General features: G+C 38.3%; 2 protein-coding genes and 1 non-coding gene across 9 annotated transcripts; 1 reads left to right on the top strand and 2 right to left on the bottom strand.

Annotated features, from left to right (window-relative positions):
- Nucleotides 1-84: 84 nt before the first annotated feature.
- METTL5 (methyltransferase like 5) lies at nucleotides 85-10,824 on the top strand. Of its 6 annotated transcripts, none has more exons than XM_027558146.1 (7): nucleotides 85-159; nucleotides 2,485-2,599; nucleotides 2,959-3,140; nucleotides 3,989-4,071; nucleotides 9,239-9,290; nucleotides 10,286-10,335; nucleotides 10,722-10,824. In XM_027558146.1, the coding sequence occupies exons 2-7, from the start codon at nucleotides 2,490-2,492 to the stop codon at nucleotides 10,758-10,760; spliced, it is 516 nt and encodes a 171-aa protein (XP_027413947.1). In that variant the 5' UTR covers nucleotides 85-159; nucleotides 2,485-2,489; the 3' UTR covers nucleotides 10,761-10,824. The 6 variants fall into 6 exon arrangements, with proteins under 6 accessions (XP_027413947.1, XP_027413938.1, XP_027413940.1 ...); XM_027558130.1 differs by lacking the exon at nucleotides 85-159 and adding an exon at nucleotides 502-933; XM_027558137.1 differs by having other exon boundaries at nucleotides 10,286-10,824.
- SSB (Sjogren syndrome antigen B) lies at nucleotides 9,619-19,786 on the bottom strand. Of its 2 annotated transcripts, none has more exons than XM_027558113.1 (12): nucleotides 19,661-19,786; nucleotides 17,533-17,607; nucleotides 15,796-15,899; nucleotides 15,534-15,708; nucleotides 14,794-14,901; nucleotides 14,609-14,709; nucleotides 13,754-13,825; nucleotides 13,380-13,422; nucleotides 12,035-12,175; nucleotides 11,594-11,780; nucleotides 11,207-11,338; nucleotides 9,619-10,910 (listed from the first exon to the last, which is right to left on the bottom strand). In XM_027558113.1, the coding sequence occupies exons 2-12, from the start codon at nucleotides 17,596-17,598 to the stop codon at nucleotides 10,825-10,827; spliced, it is 1,215 nt and encodes a 404-aa protein (XP_027413914.1). In that variant the 5' UTR covers nucleotides 17,599-17,607; nucleotides 19,661-19,786; the 3' UTR covers nucleotides 9,619-10,824. The 2 variants fall into 2 exon arrangements, with proteins under 2 accessions (XP_027413914.1, XP_027413920.1); XM_027558119.1 differs by lacking the exon at nucleotides 19,661-19,786 and adding an exon at nucleotides 18,736-18,754.
- Nucleotides 11,405-11,511, bottom strand: LOC113881899. Its single transcript, XR_003508202.1, has one exon. It is a non-coding gene; the product is annotated as a U6 spliceosomal RNA (small nuclear RNA).
- Nucleotides 19,787-19,800: the final 14 nt, after the last annotated feature.

A 19,800-nucleotide genomic window follows, 5' to 3' on the forward strand; every position in this document is an offset into this window, starting at 1 on the left:
TCTTTCCAGCAGTTGACACCACTTCCCATTCCTTAATCTAAATCCTCTCTTGTTTGGACTTCTCTGACATCACCACGCTGTGAGACCTGAAGTAAGTGACACAGTTGACCTAAAAAGAGGGAAACAAAGGAGGGCAAGAGACTGGCAAAGAAAGAAAAGGTGAGTGGAAGTTGCTACTTTTTGAGCGGGGGCTTGGGACACAGGAAGCAGAAAGGGCCACCGTGGGCGCTATAACAAAGTGAGAGACTTTCACCATCACCTTCATCCTCTTTCTCCCCTCCTCCTTTAAGGGCCTGACGGTACTCAAGGAAAAACTACAGGGTAATGACCACTCGAGAGACAGCTGGGGCCGGCCCCTAGGCTGCGAGAAGGAGCCGGGCACTCCTTGTGGCGCGGCCTCCGCCGACTTGGCGGCGGCGGTGGCGCTCGGGTGAAGGCGGAACCCGTGCGCGAGGCCGCTGTTGCAGCTCGGCGCGGGGCCGCAGGAGGGGCGGACGCGTGTGCGCGTGCGTGGCGGCCCTTCCGGCCCGGGCAGAGGCAGGAGCAGCTTCTGGAAGTGCAGGAACGTGGCGTGTGCATCCCTTGGCGACTCCAGTCGAGTAACCGTGCGGGATACCTTGTAGGCGGGTTGAAGCCTGGCCCCGGACTCCACCCGCCGCTGGCGCTAGGAGAAGAGCGGGAACCTCCTGGGCTGGATGTCCTCAGCTTGGCCCTCAGCCAGCGGCGCTGAAAAAGATACGGGGGATAGGGGTTGGTGAGATGCAGGTGAAGTAGGTTTCTTTACAGATCCAGCGCCTTTAAACCCTGCGCACACTTTTTTAAAAATGAAGAAATTAAAGCTTAAGGAACTAGAGAGTCGCCTGCAACAAGTGGATGGATTCGAAAAGCCCAAGGTCCTTCTAGAACAGTATCCTACCAGGCCGCACATTGCAGGTAGGGCGGCTGCTGATCCCGCCCTTGTTTTGCGGGTTAGTCCTGTCTACTCTTTCTTATAACGAAAATGACAGTTATTTGGATACAAGAATGTCTAGAGAAATTTCGCTCTAAGATTTCACGTTGCGTGGGAGAGGACTTCCTTGACACTGCAGCTGAAAACATCCCACACACAGGACACACTGTTTTACCGTGTGGTTTTCTGCATACCGCTTAATACTGTTAGACATCTTTTTAAAGTGTTTGTTAATCTCATTACACAGTTAACTCCCTGAAGGCAAAAATGTGCTGGTTTTGTTCACACAAGTCCCAGTGTCTAGAGTTCCTTATACTACTTAGGAGCTCAGTAAATATTTGCTAAATTAGGATCAATTTCCTAGTGCAACAAATTTGCCAGTGCAAGGAGTCCTATGCGCTATACTCTGCCCTATAAATGAATACTAAAGTTGGTAGTAGAAAGACTTGAGTTTTAACAAATTCAGCATAGGTGCAATATTAAAAATGCAGATGCATTTCAGTTTTAACAAATGATCTGAGAATCAGCACTGTTGCTTAAGAAGAAGGATTGGTACTGGAAATAAAAGAACACAGGAAAAACCATTATATTTAATAAACATATTACCAAAGTCATTGAGCGAGTCTTTGGAAGATTAAGTTGCTGGGAACACCAGCAGGGAGGAATCCCCTTAACTTCGACATAGTTCTGTTTCTAAGCTGCTAAAGAAAGTCAGGGGAAAAAACGTGTGTACCCGCACTTCACTCCAGCATATTGTCATAATTCCAATAAAAAGTTGCACAAAATTGTGTCTGGGGTAAGACCAGTTTTCCCATTGTAGATAATGATTTTTTTAATGTCTTCTGGCTGTAGTGGAATCGTTGTGGGTTTTTTTTCCCCCCGATAACAATCAGTTGTTTCAAACCCAGTGTGTAACACACACATAGATGTGCTAGTTCTTTGAGATACTATCTCCAAAGACATTAACACCTGCAGCAGTCATCAACAGCACAGTTGATATCCCTGTAATTGTGTGTTCTGATAAAACCTCTGGATCTTGGGGCATCAGTGATGGCCAGCAACCTTTGGTAGGTTCAGAGATAGGCAGGGAGGTATCAGTGGATATTATTCATGCTTAACCTCCATATATTCCCCACTTTCATGTATTTAAAAGATCCCTTTCCCATCCTAGCAGCCTCTGTTCTGCTCCTCAATAGTTCTCTTATCAGGTTTCATTAGTAGATATTGTTTCTGTAGATCATAAGTATATGTGTGTGAATATTTGTGTCTAAAGGCTATATTGTGGATGTAGGTCTTTTCCTTTCCTATTCTAGCTTAATAACACAGAATATTATGACGACTTGAACTTTCTTCTCCAGTTGAGGATTTGTGTAAAGGAAATTTAATTATACGTTATTATTTTTAAACCTGGAACACGAATTTGGGAGAGAGCTTAATAATGCAAGAGGAGAAATTGTTTTACAAAGGGTCATTTGCACAAATTGGATTTTGGTCATCCACTTGCCTACTTTTTAATATATTTTTTGATCTTTCAGCATGTATGCTCTATACAATCCATAATACATATGGTGACATTGAAAATAAAGTGGTTGCAGATCTAGGATGTGGCTGTGGAGTGCTTAGCATTGGAACTGCAATGCTAGGAGCAGGGTATGTGATCCACTATATTTCTATTTTAGTATGGGGTAGTTTTAATAAGAGTAAAGAAAATCAACTGAATTATATTTATGAGACTCTACAGTACATGATGAGAAGAATCCAATACTGAGTACATTTTGAATGGGCAGAACGTCAAAACAAACTTAAAAAAAAAAATGGTAACAGCAGCAATTAGAAGCCTATATTTTATATGAACCTGAGTTTCCAACCCCTGACAGTTGGGGAAATCATGCTGTTGAAAGGCATCACTCACTGTCACTTGGCCAGTTGGGTTAAAATGGTGCATGGTTTTGGTTTTGTTGTTTTGATTTAGGAGCTATAAGTATTTACTTTGTGTTTTATATTTATAGGTTGTGTGTTGGATTTGACATAGATGAAGATGCATTGGAAATATTTAATAGGAATGTAGAAGAGTTTGAGTTAACCAATGTAGACGTGGTTCAATGTGATGTATGCTCATTATCTAACAGAATGTCCAAATCATTTGATACAGTAATTATGAATCCTCCCTTTGGGACCAAAAATAATAAAGGTTAGTAATAAGAATCAGCTGTGCTGGTATCTTTGTAAGAAAGCGTTTTAAAAACCATTTTCTCTTTGGATTGTTTGGGTAAGTGACTTTGTCACTGTTCATTAAATAAACCAGTCTCTTACCTGTATAATTATTATAATTTCAATCTCAGTTTGTTTAATGCATGATTAGAGAATTTTTCAATCTTTGTTTTCATAAATTTGTGCTAAGTGAACAAATTTATTCACTTATTATTTATTCTTCATCTGATTTCTAGAATGATTTACCCAACTCTTTTGAAGATTTCCTATAAAGTGTTTTATACTTTTAAAACCTCTTTTTAGTGCCTCAACATTCAAAGATTTCAGTAACAATGACTTACTGTGGCTATTTATTTTATCTGTTTTGTGGGCAAGGAGGGTAGGGAGTGAGTAACAAGAGGAAAAGATATACATAGTTTTAAAAGCCCTCCCTCCACCTGCCCCCACCATTCTGATTACTACTTTACCTGTTCTCTTCTGCCCTCTTTGAAAATTGTTAATTTGGAATATATTAAAATTTTTACTTTAGCCTCATTTAAATGAGACAGTATAATTCTGATTTTATTCCATCAACCTTAAAAGATATTTAGACATCTTAGATATTTGTACCCTGTCTTGTTACAGAAAGAATTTGAAACAGCTATTTTTTTTTAAATTTTATTTTATTTTTAAACTTTACAGTATTGTATTAGTTTTGCCAAATATCGAAATGAATCCGCCACAGGTATACCTGAAACAGCTGTTTTGGAGTTCAAAAAAAAATGTTTCCAAATCCCTAGTATTCCTTTAATCTTCTATTTTGATAACAATTTTTTCTACTTTTAACAGGGACAGATATGGCATTTCTGAAGACTGCTTTGGAAATGGCAAGAACCGCAGTATATTCTTTACACAAATCCTCAACTAGAGAAGTAAGTTCAAATCATCAAAATATTCTGTGTCATTATTTTTAAATTCATGACAGTGTTTGAAGGATTTACTATCAGTACTAAATACCAAGATATCTAATTCTCCTGAAATTTTTAAACATCTGGCACTTAGAAACTGAATTTTCTCCTTAACTAGCATTTATGAGTAGCTTTATTTGTCAAAGATTTGTCCAGGCAGGAATTAACAGGAAAGAGATTATATAATTCAGGAATAGAGAAGTATGGTGTAACTGTGGTTACAATATCTCCTGGTTTGCTTGGGTAAGTCCTGGTTGATGCCTGTAATCCCAGTGTCTCTGTATGGCCTAGTGTACTTAAGAGAGGCAAGGACAGCCTGGTTTTTAAGAACACTGAGACTGGGAAGCTAAACTAAGCTGAGTTCAGAACCCATTTCTTCCATTATTTTTTATTGTCAACACATGACACATGAAGGTGCATAAGACATATTCTACAAAACTGGGGATGGGGTGGCACAGTTTTTTAGTGTTAGTTTAACACAGTGATCAAGAACACAGACTGTAGAGCCAGACTACCTAGGTAGGTTCAAATCTGCTGCTTCACAGCTGTCTTCTCTTGGTCAAGGTTCATTTTGAGTTCATTCGAGTTCACTTTCATCACTTACACTGTACTCACCTATACTCTTACAGCATAAGGAACTAAGAGTACTTTATACTTTGTAGGGTTGATGTGAGGATTAAATGAGTTAATGTTTACAAAGCACTTAGAATAGTGTATGGCAATTGCTATGTTAGTGGTTATTTTTAAGTGATATATGTATTAAGAGATTTTAAGATTTTGTAGGAAAAATATTTGTATAAATACAGTGTACTGGAATTCAGTTGGAAACAAATTATGACTATATGGTAATCTAATAATCTTTAAAATACATAAAATCGCATAGCTAAAAGGGAGAAGGCAATGGCACCCCACTCCAGTACTCTTGCCTGGAAAATCCCATGGATGGAGGAGCCTGGTAGGCTGCAGTCCATGGGGTCGCTGAGGGTCGGACACGACTGAGTGACTTCACTTTCACTTTTCACTTTCATGCATTGGAGAAGGAAATGGCAACCCACTCCAGTGTTCTTGTCTGGAGAATGCCAGGGACAGGGGAGCCTGGTGGGCTGCCATCTATGGGGTTGCACAGAGTCTGACACGACTGAAGCAATTTAGCAGCAGCACATAGCTAAAAATATATATAGGCATACCTCGTTTTACTGCCCTTTATTGTGTGGGGCTCGGAGAAGGCAATGGCACCCCACTCCAGTACTCTTGCCTGGAGAATCCCAGGGACGGGGGAGCCTGGTGGGCTGCCGTCTATGGGGTCGCACAGAGTCGGACACGACTGAAGCGACTTAGCAGCAGCAGCAGCAGTAGCAGCATTGTGTGGGGCTTCCCCTGATGGCTCAGATGGTAAAGAATCCACCTGCAATGCAGGAGACCTAGGTTCGATCCCTGGGTTGGGAAGATCCCCTGGAGGAGGGCATGGCAACCCACCCCAGTATTCTTGCCTGGAGAATCTCCATGGACAGAGGAGCTTGGTGGGCTACAGTCCCTGGGGTCACAAAGAGTCAGACAAAACTGAGCCACTAAGCATAGCATAGGATTGCACTGTACAGATAATGCATTTTTGCAGGTTTAAGGTTTGTGACAACCTTACTTGAAGCAAGTCTGTCAGCACCATTTTCCCAACAGCATTTACTCACTTTGTGTCTCTGCTCATTTTGGTCATTCTTGCAATATTTCAAACTTTTTTATTGTATTTGTTGGGTGTTGGTGCTCTTTGATATTACTGTTATAGTTGTTTTTGGCATTGTTTAGCAATAACTACTACTACTACTAAGTCGCTTCAGTCGTGTCCGACTCTGCGACCCCATAGACTGCAGCCCACCAGGCTCCGCCGTCCCTGGGATTCTCCAGGCAAGAACACTGGAGTGGGTTGCCATTTCCTTCTCCAATGCATGAAAGTGAAAAGTGAAAGTGAAGTCGCTCAGTCGTGTCCAACTCTTCACAACCCCATGGACTGCAGCCTACCAGGCTCCTCTGTCCATGGGATTTTCCAGGCAAGAGTACTGGAGTGGGGTGCCATTGCCTTCTCTGGTTTAGCAATAAAGTAGTTTTTAATTAAAATATATACTTTTGGGGGACTTCCCTGGTGGTCCAGTGGTTAAGAATCTGTGCTTCCACTTCAGGGGGCATAGTTTGATCCATGGTTGGGTAACTAAGGTCCCACATGCTGTGAGTTCCAGCCCCCAAAAAAGTACTTTTTAAAGACATAATGCTATTGCACACTTAAAAGCCTACAGTATAGTGGAAACAGAACTTTTATATGCATGGGAAACAAGCATTCAGGTTACTTAGTCTTGTGATATTCACTTTATTATTTTGGTCTGTTACCAAGCCTGTAATATCTCTGAGGTACGCCTGAATACTGCTAAACAATTAGTAGTGATACATTTAGGTAAGCAGCAGAACACAATATAACTTTCAGTTCAGTTCAGTTCAGTCGCTCAGTCATGTCCAACTCTGCGACCCCATGAATCGCAGCACGCCAGGCCTCTCTGTCCATCACCATCTCCTGGAGTTCACTCAGACTCACGTCCATCAAGTTGGTGATGCCATCCAGCCATCTCATCCTCTGTCATCCCCTTTTCCTCCTGCCCCCAATCCCTCCCAGCATCAGAGTCTTTTCCAATGAGTCAGCTCTTCGCATGAGGTGGCCAAAGTACTGGAGTTTGAGCTTTAGCATTATTCCTTCCAAAGAACACCCAGGGCTGATCTCCTTCAGAATGGACTGGTTGGATCTCCTTGTAGTCCAAGGGACTCTCAAGTCTTCTCCAACACCACACTTCAAAAGCATCAATTCTTCGGCACTCAGCTTTCTTCACAGTCCAACTCTCATCCATACATGACCACTGGAAAAACTTTACTGGTAAATAAATCCCCATTCAGTGAGACCAAACAGCAGTAATTATTGATATCTAAAAAGCCTGTATTGAGGAGGTCCCCAAGACCATCCTCAGGTTTGATGATTCACAGGGAAGTCTAACAGGACTGAGCATATAGTCATACTCATGACTGTGATTTATTACAGCTAAAAGTTACAGAGCAAAATCAGCAAAAAGGGGTGGCTCAGATGGTAAAGCATCTGTCTACAATGCGGGAGATGCAGGTTCGATCCCTGGGTCGGGAAGATCCCTTGGAGAAGGAAATGGCAACCCACTCCAGTACTATTGCCTGGAAAATCCCATGGACGGCGGAGCCTGGTAGGCTACAGTCCATGGGGTTGCAAAGAATCAGACATGACTGAGCAACTTGGTTGGTTGGTTGGTATAGGTCACAGTCCAGGAGAAACTAGGTGCAAGCTTCCAGAGTTCTCTCGAAGTGGAGTCATATGGGATGCACTTAATTTTTCCGGCAAAGAATTTTTGTGACAAGGCACGTGAAATGTTGTTAACCAGGGAAAGGTCACTGGAGACCTGGTGCCAAGGGTTTTTACTGGGGACTGATCACATATGCTCCCCCTTGCCTGGCATATACCCAAATCCCAGACTCCCAGAAGCAAAACAGGTATTCAGCATAAAGAGTTTAAGTACAGTAAGCCGCTGTTATTAAGGAATGGGCAGTGAAAACTCTCAAAAATCTAAGTTCCCATACTCCAACCAAAGGTGACTAATATGTAGATCTTCCAAGGATAAGCAGTCAGGCCTGCTGTGGATTCTTCTGCACAGCCTGGCATAGGTCTTATATTACTCATACATAGTTCATGAAAACCAAGTAAAATATGCCAATAAAGAGTGCAACTAAGCAGCAAAGTCTAATAACTTGAATAAATTCCTAGTCACATTACCAGGGAATGCCTGTCTTCATTGTTTGGTATTGCCATGTTCCACCACCAGGAGGCAGCAGTATCAGCATTGTCTTGGCTGCTTTAATAGAATTTTAAGCAAGTATCTCTGGGACATGTGAACATGTGGACAGGGAACCCTGGCGTGCTGCAGTCCATCAGGTCATGAAGAGTTGGACATGACTGAGTGAACTGAACTGAGGCAAATATTTACTTAAATACAGTTTTATATTTTGGCAATGCAGAAGTATTTCCATTAGCAGAGTAACTAGTTTGAGAAATTAATCTGGTGTGTGTTGTGCATATTGTGAAGGAGGTGTGATGATGAACTTCTAGTATTAAACATCCTTAGATTATGCTGTAGATATATCTGCTATAAGCCTTGTGATAATTTTGCTTAAGTATTCTATTGTAACTAGTATCATTATCATTGAAGCTTATTTCAGACAGACCCCTTAACTATAGACCCTTGTCTCTCTTAAGTACTTGGCCCTCTTCATAATATAGGTGCATTTGATACAACTTTTTGATAGAAAATTTGATAGAAAAGCCATGTCCTGGCAGACTTATACAATTTACTGAAAACTTCCACTGGAAGCCAAGTATTTGTTCTTTGCAGGCTCAGACAGAACCTTATATATCATCACAGTGACTCCAATAAGCTAGATGACTCTAAAAGTTGTTGCCTTATCTTTCATTAGGCATTATAAGAACTTAAGTTCTTGGCTCATAGTTAAATATGTGAACCTTAAATTTAGGGAAATTTAAATAGCTAAAACCAGCATTTAGTACTTGTTTTGTGTGCCACCACAGTTCAAAGCACTTTTCAGTCTACAACCATCTGATGAGATACCATTACTATCTTCATTTAACAGATGAGGGACCTGAGGCACAGAAAGTATAATTTTCTCAGAGTTACACAGCTAACAGAGCTTTAGTTCAAATGCAGGGTGTCTGATTCCAGAAACTGTCCTTAACCTCTATACCATACTGCCACTGAATTGCCCATGGACAGATCTCTGCTGGTTTCTGGGAGAGCTGTGTATTTATCTTTAATATTTTTATGCACATCAAAGTCCATCAAAGGACTCTGAAGTAACAGCTTTATTACTTGAATTATATAGTTAAGATTATTAAACGGCTTGGCTTCTTACTAAAATATTATCCATCCAGTTGAAAAAAATTTTAAAGGTCTAAATTCTAATGAAACTTTAAAAGTTTGAAAACTTACAATCAAGTATTAGTAAGAAGCAATTTTTTGAAAACTGTTTTAAGACCAACTCACATTAACATGTTTATGTTCAGCATATTCAAAAGAAAGCTGCAGAGTGGAAGGTCAAGATAGATATTATTGCAGGTAAGACGATTTTTAAGTTTCTCACAAAACAAATCTCAACCATAATTATCTATGTTTGGTAATGGGTTGTAAATGGAGTAAAGGGAGGGTATCAGTGTTTGCTCAAGATTATCCCAATGTATGCATTTTACTGAGAACTTTTAAGTGATCTAAGAGCTTGGGCTTAAAAGTTTGTCAAGTCTTCGTTTGAAGTCCATTCCTGAAACATACCACCAGACTATGCTTGAATTACTTTTCTATTTCAATTTTCTAATTGTTCCTGGAGTCAAATAACATGAAGCTTTTTCTTTTAGTGGGGAACAGAATATAATCATCCACACTATGTAAATCATGTTCGATACATTTTTATTAGTAAATTGCATAATAATACTCACAGACATCAAAATGGGAAAAGCATATAACTAGAAGCTGACTCTAACCCAATTAATTCTGAAAAGTCTGAAATAAGAGTATACAATAAGGGGGAATTTTTTTTTTTGGATTGGATTTAACAACATAACTAGAACTGTCACCTTCTGTATTCCTATTCAGTACTGCCATTCCTTATTAGTTTAAGATATAATATGCAACATGGAGACCTTAGAAGAGTTCCAATAGTAGTATACCAAGCCAGGGCCTTGCTACTCCAAGTGTGGTTGTCAAGTATGGACCATCGGCCTTGACATCCCTTGGGAGCTTGTCAGACTTGCAGGATTCAGGCTCCACCCAGACAAACTGAATTACAATCTGCATTTGAACAGGATTAGATTTGAAGGTGATTTGTTTGCACATTAAAATTTGAGAGCTGTGATTTAGAGAGTGCTTAGTAGGAAGATAATTAGCTACTTACTACCGTTACTAAAATCCAAACCTGAAAGATAATCATGATTATTACGAAATTGGTAGCTATAGATTATTTAGGAAATTACAAATAGGAAGGTACTACCATATTTAAGTCAAGGGTGGTAAATGTGTGGAAGTACAATTTTCATCCTTAGGTGGCTTTTGTTTTATAGAGCTGCGATACGACCTGCCAGCATCATACAAGTTTCATAAAAAAAAATCAGTAAGTCTCTTGATTCTGGTTTATCCACATTCAGTACTGAAAAACTTCACAATAATTATTTCTAATGTTATCAAGTTGCTTGAGTAAATACAGAAAGCCAGCATAGAAGATAAATATTTAACTAAAACAGAATGGGCCTATAATCACAACAGCCAATATGCTGGTAAATTAAAAAAAAATAAACTTAGTTTATTTTTATGCAGTATACATTTTATTACTTTGTACTAATACATTCTCATATTACAAAGGCAACTTAATGGAAGAATGTTTCTTTTGATAGTTGAATAATCCGAAAGAACACAAACAGAACTGCACATTAAAAAACGTATTTCGATAACAAAAGACAAATTCAACAACAACAACAAAAAAATCTTCTTTTCTTACAGGTAGACATCGAAGTGGATCTAATTCGGTTTTCTTTTTAACAGCCTCCAAAGACAAAAGCAGCTTAAAATCTAATTTAAATGAATAAAAAATTTGTTTATTAAACTACTGGTCTCCGGCACCATTTTCTGTTTTCTGTTGTTTTGATGGAGGTTCTTTGTCTGTTTCTTCTCTTGCTCTTTTTACTGCTCCTATACAATAAAAATTTTCATTAAGGGCACTGAAAGCATTAATCTTGAGCATAATTATCAAAAATAATTTTGTTTAAAAAGATTAGCAATAACTTCCCTACACTAATGAGGAAAGGCTTTTCCTTTAGTACAGACCTGCTCTCTAAATTTAGCTTCCAAGTATTTTTGTTTTCCATATGTAACAACATCATAACCAGGATCAATCACAATCTGAGAATATCACTTAAACAAAACCACACTGCTGTTCTCGCCCAAATAATTTTTCATCAGAGTACCAAAGGATTAGAAAAACTTACGAGATGCACCATTTTCATCACGTTCATCATCACTATCAAATTTCGTTTTCTTGCCCTGAAACTGTACTTTTCCTTTAGCAGACCCAGCCTGGGCAGCTTTATTTCCCTTTCCTTTTCCTTTAAATCTTCGACCTGTAGAGACATAATTAAGAAATCATCAATCTTTTAAATCTCTTGTCAATGTCTTTTTTTTTTTTTTAAAATATGGAACGCTTCACGAATTTGCGTGTCATCCTTGCGCAGGGGCCATGCTAATCTTCTCTGTATCGTTCCAATTTTAGTATATGTGCTGCCGAAGCGAGCACTTGTCAATGTCTTTTAACAGCAATTATAAATTTTTAACCAAGTAAATGAGTTAAATTATAAAAGAAAATCAGAACTAATGACCTTTTGACTTCCATTTGTTTAGAGATTCTTGTTGATCTTCTATTATTTTTTTCAGTGCTTCTTTTTCCACATCTCCTTCTAGTACTTCCCAGGTGACTTCTTTGTTCCTTAGTTGTAGGTTACCATTATTGGCCTCTTTTGCTTTATCCAGTGCTTCCTTAGCTTTTTCTTTAAATAGAATTATTCCCTACACCAAAGACAGAAAACAAAAGCCAGGGAATTCTACTGAACATTGGACATCAGGAAGGAAGTTATTAAAAAACTTGCCGTCAGTAATTTCCAATAGTTATTCACAGCACAATCTCAAAAATATCAATCAGACATTATGTCCAGTTACAACAGTAATAAAACAATTGCTTTCTTCTTTAATGTCATCTTAAGATAAAAGTTTCTACGGGTTTTTTAAATTGATTGGTAAAAAACATATGAATATTTCCAAACCTCTTTGGCGCCTCTGACAAAGTGTATCCATTTTATTTCACCATGATTTGAGAAAAGGGTGTGCAAATCTTCTCTACACGTCTGATCATCTAAGTCTCCTGAAAATTTCAGCAAGCAGCCAATCTTTTCTTCTAGAGATTTCTGTAAAAATATACAAGGCAATATAAAGTTTCTTAAAAACAAGCTGGAATCAAGATTGCAGGGAGAAATATCAATAACCTCAGATATGCAGATGACACCACCCTTATCGCAGAAAGTGAAGAGGAACTAAAAGGCCTCTTGATGGAAGTGAAAGAGAAGAGTGAAAAAGTTGGCTTAAAGCTCAACATTCAGAAAACAAAGACCATGGCATCTGGTCCCATCACTTCATGGGAAATAGATGGGAAAACAGTGGAAACAGTGTCAGACTTTATTTTGGGGGGCTCCAAAATCACTGCAGATGGTGACTGCAGCCATGAAATTAAAAGATGCTTACTCCTTGGAAGAAAAGTGATGACCAACCTAGGTAGCATATTGAAAAGACATTACTTTGCCAAAAAGGTCCGTCTAGTCAAGGCTATGGTTTTTCCAGCAGTCATGTATGGATGTGAGAGTTGGACTGTGAAGAAAGCTGAGCGCCGAAGAATTGATGCTTTTGAACTGTGGTGTTGGAAAAGACTCTTGAGAGTCCCTTGGACTGCAAGGAGATCCAACCAGTCCATTCTAAAGGAGATTAGCCCTGGGTGTTCTTTGGAAGGACTCATGCTAAAGCTGAAACTCTAGTACTTTGGCCACCTCATATGAAGAGCTGACTCATTGGAAAAGACTGATGCTGGGAGGGATTGAGGGCAGGAGAAGGGGACGACAGAGGATGAGATGGCTGGATGGCATCACCAACTCGATGGACGTGAGTCTGAGTGAACTCCAGAAGTTGGTGATGGACAGGGAGGCCTGGCGTGCTGTGATTCATGGGGTCGTAAAGAGTCGGACACGACTGAGCGACTGAACTGAAAAGCAACCACAAACCAGAAATGGCATGTACCACTCTCTACATATATAAGGAACAACCAGAAGCTAAAATGCTGTTTTGAAGTAGTTTAAGTAGTTGGTGTGTTTTCTTTTATCATCCTTTATTCTACATGGCTTCTGATTTTAACTTATTTTAACTTCTCCAGCAAGTAATCACTAGTTATTATGTAAATCTTATTGCTCTGGATAAGTAGTAATATTAGGCAATATTTGGCTAGTACTTCAGTGCATTGACAACTGCAGACTCGCTTACATTATTTTCTTTAAAAAGTCTCCAGAGCTTTTTATTCTAACTTTGAATTACAGATTTCTTAAGAGACTAGTAATATATACTTACCATTTCAGCATTTTCTGCTAGCTTTTGTTTTTCTTCTTGCTCTCTACAAATAAAAATATCATTAGACCATTTCCATCTACTTTATGCATAAGAAAATTAAACCCTGATAAAGTTAACCTTAATCATGATTACTAATCATGTTACTACTTAGTAACAAAAGCCAGTCCTTGGGTTTTCTGACTGTCTGATGCTAGAGTGCAACAGAATGTGGCCCTAGGTTTATCAAGGCAGCTTAGGACCTCAATATTTCATTAGCAGAAGAAAGGTCTATTGCTACTCATATTTCAGAGCTCATCATCAGCTTCACATCCCAGAACCAATAACCTTTGTCAAAGCTTTAAGGAACTAAAATGTGATTAGCTCAACATACTTACTGTTTAGCTCGTAATTTAGCTTCCATTTTATTTTGCTTTCTTTCTTCATTTTTTTTGGTGAAATAATCTTCCCTAAGGACAAAAAATGTAAAGGCTAAGTTCATGAGAACTTTCAAAGACTGACAGTTAAAGTGAATAAGATATCCCATAAGAATAAATGTTACATTTTCTACCAACACAATTACCTATAAATTCAAAATACAATAAGGAAGTTACTCTTATTTTTAAAATAACAGCGTGACTAACAAATAATTCACATGCCATAAAATTCACCCTTTTAAAGTAAATAATTCAATGCTTTCAGTATAACACTGAGAGCATGATTTATCACTATGCATCTCTAGGTCCGTCAGGTTTATTCTATTTAGAAGACTGTACAATGCAGAAGTAGATTATGGGCCTGCAATTCACTTTATCATGAAAATGTCCAGTCTGTGCTAGTTTTTAGACACAAAGAGAGATACACAAGAATGTGATTCAAATCTCTATTTATTAATCCTCTGTACTGTATGAACACACAGGCATATAGACTATGAGAAATATAAATAGATAATAATTGTATGGTGATCTATTCTCTAACCACACCAAAAGCTCAGATTTTACCATCAAGCCTAATTATAAGTTTCACATACAAAACAAGTACTGAAACTTAACCTTGTTTATTCACTGCTAGCAGTGAAAAGCTCCTAATAAACCCTTCCTTACAGTCAAAGGACTAATAGTACCACTGAAAGAACTTAAGTATTTCTCAAAGAATGCCTAAAGATACTAAAAATACTGGTCTGTCTTATCCCAGTGTTTCAATTCTAGATAACTAAGTGCCCTCCCCTCAAAAAAGTCAGCAAACAGACTTACTTGAAAAGTATTAACAGGTCTGTGTCTTTGTACTTCTGGCCAGGGGTCTCAACAAACTTTTTAGCTGATTCAATACTATCAAATACAGCAAATATTGAACCCTTTGAAAAAAGGAAGAAAAAGAATTTTTTAAAGTTACATCCCAGTTATTTTCAACCAGAAAAAGTAACAACATACAAGCATACCTTAAATGCTTTGTGCAAGGTTCTTCTCATCTGAATATTTAGTACTTGACCTTTATCTTCTAACCATTCTTTTATGTCATCAAGAGCTGCATCTGTCGGGAAGCCTTTCTACCAAAAGAAGAAACACACAAATGGCAGCTCAAGGAAACAATGTCTCAGAAATTCTGATTTACTGTGTCTTGAAATGAAGCCAGGATATACATATTATCTTTCTGTCTCTTAAATGTTTAATAGCTCTAGTTAAAAGCTGTATTGACCAGTGCAATAGAAGTGACCCGTTTATCTGGGATCCACTTCAAAATAATCTAGGTAGGGCAAAGATAAAGCAATATTAATCACGTTAATAACTGTTGGATAATGGTACATTATATATTCAGTCTACTTTTGTATGTCTTAATTTTTGCAGTATAAAAAAATCTACTTAAAAATTAATGTTAAAATAGCTATCAAGTTTAACTGTTGATAAATAACAGCTGATATGCACTGGGTGCTTACAGTACGTCAAAGATTTTGTCCAATGTTATATGTTTTGTTTTTTTTTTCATTTAATTCTAACAACAGTTCTATAAGGTAAAAAATATTATCCCCACGTAGGAAGATAAGGCTTAGAAAGGTTAAGAACATTGCCCAGGAATATACAGCAAGTGGTGAAGCTATGATTCCTGAGTCCTTATTCTTATCCAATAAGAATCTATGTTATTTCTAAATAACTTTTAAGACACAATTAAAGGCCCACTTACAATATAAACAGATCTGTTTTTTACGTCATTTTTATACTCATCAGTCACTTCAGGGAGAGGTTTGCTTGGAGATCTTCTAATTTTAGTTTTATCTTCACTTATTTCCATGAGTTCTGCCTTTGATTTGCTCAGGGCCTCTACTATTACATTAAAGTCTGTCGTTAAACGGTTTAACCTGAACGAATACATATAAAAGCATTGTAAGATTTAGGAAAAGCCCTTGCTGTTAACAGAAAATCTAATAACTTAAAAATGTTTTTACCTATTAAACTTTATCATTATCTCCAAAGGTACCCAGCCTTCATCCAGTTTGATCTGTTCCTTTAAAAATTTGTCCCGTGGCAAATTGAAGTCTCCAAAATAATACTGCAAGATAATTACAATATACTGCAGAGCACTGTAGAGTATCGACTCTAATCGTGGAGTTTTAAAAATTACCATTACATCACCAAATTCTAGTCTTTAAAAGTAGCAATATGTGTCAAAAGTTAACTGGCAATAAACATTTTCCCTTAAATACACTTTAATAAAATACTTATAGTACAAATTAAAACTAAAAATGACTATTGAAACAATGTAATTAGCAGATATAATAGAAAGCCTTAAAACAAATTTAAGGATTTAATAGATGAAAAGCCTCATTTCAGTGTGGAAAGAAGAGATTGTTATAAAAAATGGAATAAACTTGTTAATCACTTTAATTTAATTGTTTTTAAATTAGAAAAATCTAAAAGTTTATTAAATTTCCAGTGTTATTTTAAATTCCCTGTTACAACTTTACTAGTTTCTTTACAATTGTGAAGAAAAATTACAAATTATTCTGTGTTCAATATTTAGATACAAAAAGTTTATCAAAATGTATAATTGAAAGCAATGAAAAACATTTTCACCTAACAAGTTTGCCAAAAATTCTAAAAATAAGAATACCTAGTATTGGCTTGAACACAGAAAAATGGTCATGCAGGTAGAGATATTAACCAGATATTAATTTGATATTAAATATCAAGTTATTAAGAAAAATCGTGCATACCCTTGAGGCAGAAATCAGTAAACATGTTTAATAGTATTTATTTATAAAGATACTCATCACAGAACTATTACAGTTAAAAAATTGGAAATGTCCTACATATCAAATAGTAAATGGTATAAATTATTGATGATATGAAACTACTACCCCAAAATGCATCCTATTTTTGGTGGGAGGGAAAGGGAAAAAAAATTATGTTATCGTGAGTACTGACCAATGTGTCAAAGGGTCATCAGTCTTTTAACCTTGACTACCTCAACAGCATGAGATTTGAGAAGGGGTAGGTTGTTGGAAGGGACATTATTGACCTTTTCCACATACATTTTTGTATTATTCCAAATACTGAACATGGAATAATTTATAATTTTTCTTCACAATTATAAAGAAATTAGTAAAAAAAAGTTGTAACACAGGAAATTTAAAATAACAGAGAAGTGCAACTTTTTACAATACCTAAATTAAAAAAAAGTTTAAGAGAACTTTGAGAACAGACACTTAAAAGTTACGATGACTGAGAAGACCTAATTGAGCAGAAAAACTATCAGGACCTTCAAGAATACAGTGCTTTTTAACAGGGAAGGTATTTCACAAAGAATTTTTTAATTATCCTTCTATGTGCTATGCATTATTCCAAAATGTTTAACATTTTATGAACTACTGTAAACCTCACAACCATCTTATGAGGGTACTAATTCTATCCTCATTTTATAGACCAGGAAACAAAAGCAGTAAAGAAGTTAAGTTATGCTGGTCTATAGTGTTACCTTTTGAAATGTCTTTGTCCTTGGGTTTTAGAAACTGGCTCCACCAATATAACTGTACACTACTGTACATCTACCTTAACACCAGAATCAAAAACAAACCAAAATGTTCGATAGGTCAGTATATCAAAATTAAATGCTTTTTGTTTTAAGGTCCTAAATGTCCTCTTAAAGAATCTGTTTTCACACTGTAATACCACAAGAATCATACCTCAATTTGATGACAGATTTTGGCCTCCAGAGCAGCCATTTTTTCATTATCACCATTTTCAGCCATTTTGGCTCTCTGCAAAAATTTACAAATTGGCATAAAAGTTATTTACCTTTTACACAGAACTCAAGACATTTAAAAGAATGTTTTAATTATCAATATCCCTCTATTTTCCTAAATAAAAACCAATTTCACAGGTTCAATTTCTCTACTCAATTTTCTAATTTCAACAAAAAAAATTTTGAAATAAGTGACGAAAAACTATCAACGATCCTCACTTCTTTCAGCCATTGTTCTATCCTCTATAACAAAGTGAGTGGGTCATCTTCATTTAGCTGATCCAGAAAGCTGAGGGAAAAAACTCCATGTATAGCGTATCAGTTGTCAATATCATGGATCTCAGTCTTGTTTGGTGTGAGCTGAATTTCTTAAAATCAGCCACAGTTGATTTACCAAAAACAAGATTATGTTATAGAAACTTTTGGGTGAAACAAAATTTTAAAAATGTTACACAGCGTTAAATAAATGCTAATATTAATATATGAAAACGATCATTTGAGAACCTGAGAACACTAAAAGAACATTAAACTGGAGTATGCCTACTATTTGGGCTTCTCAGGCAGCACTAGTGGTAAAGAACCCGCCAACCAATGCAGAAGACAGAGATGGGTTCCATCCCTGGGTGGGGAAGAAACCCTGGAGGGCATGGCAACCCACTGCAATATTCTTGCCTAGAGAATCCCATGGACAGAACAGCTTTCTGGGCTACTGTCCATAGGGTCGCAGAGTCGGACATGACTGAAGCTGACTGAGCATGCACATACACATGCCTACTAACACTGGTTAACCTAACAGCCACATTCCCGTTTCACATCCTTCACAATAACATTGCAAGAAAATCATAAGTCTGTGAAGTTGGTTTGCTAGGACCAACAGTCTCCTGACTTCAAATTATTTGCTTCTAGTACTCCATTAAGCCATCAAAACACACTGTATAAAAGTATATTTATAAGAATTCATCAAGGCTATCTGCCATTGGTTAACTCTAGTGATCCACTTCTTGGAGGCAACCCTTCATAACTTGTAATTACTATGCAATAACATGGATGCACACTGGAAGCTCTCCTATGGTGCAACACCTTACTGACAAAATTTGGTCAATCTTACCCAGTGGTTTTTCCACCACAATTCCTAAGTTATTACCGTGATCTGTTGTTGATTAGTCGCTTAGTCGTGTCCGACTCTTTTGCGATCCCATGGACTGCAGCCTACCAGGCTCCTCTGTCCACGGAAATTCCCAGGCAAGAATACTGGAGTGGGTTTCTATTTCCTTGTCCAGGGGATCTTCCAGACTCAGGGATCGAACCAGCGTCTCCTGCACTGGCAGGCGAGTTCTTTACCACTGAGACACCAGGGAAGCCCTACTGTACTCCAGAGCCTTCTATAAAAAAAAAGGTGAAATAAAAGAACTATTTAGTCCCTGTAACACTTCTTTGGGCTACTCAAAACTGGAACTTCGTTTCATGAGATACACTCTTAGAATGTACAACTGAAATATTACCCACGTTTTTCAATTTCGTTCAGAAGCCCTAATGTGAGTGAATAATGACCGTTAAAACCCAAGAGAGTGACGCCAGGAGAGCATCTGCGGCCCCGATTCCCTGACCCCAGTCTGTCTCGTATGATCCAAGAAACCCTTCTGCGTTTAACCCACATCAACCTCCCCAGAATCTTATACAGCCCAACCAAACATTAGCTTTCGGCGACAGAAGATACGAAACCTTAAAGACGCAGTGGGGAATGCAGGGAGCCTGCGTCCAAATAATCCGCCACAGTCCATCCCAAAGCAACCAATTGGTCGCCTGGGCCCCAGCCACGTGCGAGGATATCCTAGCTCCCGCGAAGAACGCAGGATCGGCTCCCCACCTCGCAGCGGCCCGCGTCCCTTAGCCCCCAGCGCAGCTTGCCACGACCGGCTGCGGCCCACGCGGCGCTCGCCCGGAACGCGAGGAAGGCGAGGAGCGGACGCACCCAGCGTGAGGCAGCAATGAAAGGGACGCGCCGTCGCGCAACACGCAAAACAGACCCTTTTGTACTTTCTTCTCCTTAGCCACCTAGAGTTGCTCACCTTTCAGTTCCTGGCCCCACAGAGACGCGCCACAGGGTCACCAGCAGCGTCTGCACTCCTCTGAGACGCCGGCTTGCCCACGGCGCGTAAAGAAGATGGGGGCCGTCCCGGCAACCCTTGCGGTCAAAGTGGGCGGGGCT

This window comes from Bos indicus x Bos taurus, chromosome 2, assembly GCF_003369695.1.
Source record: "Bos indicus x Bos taurus breed Angus x Brahman F1 hybrid chromosome 2, Bos_hybrid_MaternalHap_v2.0, whole genome shotgun sequence".
Lineage (NCBI taxonomy): Eukaryota > Metazoa > Chordata > Mammalia > Artiodactyla > Bovidae > Bos > Bos indicus x Bos taurus.

What these genes read in the sequence shown, in the direction of transcription:
- METTL5 (XM_027558124.1), top strand. Translation starts at nt 825, where the DNA reads ATGAAGAAATTAAAGCTTAAGGAACTAGAGAGTCGCCTGCAACAAGTG. An exon ending in TACCAGGCCGCACATTGCAG is followed by an intron (nt 934 to 2,484) that starts GTAGGGCGGCTG and finishes TTGATCTTTCAG; the next exon opens with CATGTATGCTCTATACAATC. An exon ending in ACTGCAATGCTAGGAGCAGG is followed by an intron (nt 2,600 to 2,958) that starts GTATGTGATCCA and finishes TTATATTTATAG; the next exon opens with GTTGTGTGTTGGATTTGACA.
- SSB (XM_027558113.1), bottom strand. Translation starts at nt 17,598, where the DNA reads ATGGCTGAAAATGGTGATAATGAAAAAATGGCTGCTCTGGAGGCCAAA. An exon ending in AAAACAGATCTGTTTATATT is followed by an intron (nt 14,902 to 15,533) that starts GTAAGTGGGCCT and finishes TTCTTTTGGTAG; the next exon opens with AAAGGCTTCCCGACAGATGC. An exon ending in GACCTGTTAATACTTTTCAA is followed by an intron (nt 13,826 to 14,608) that starts GTAAGTCTGTTT and finishes TTTTGTCCTTAG; the next exon opens with GGAAGATTATTTCACCAAAA.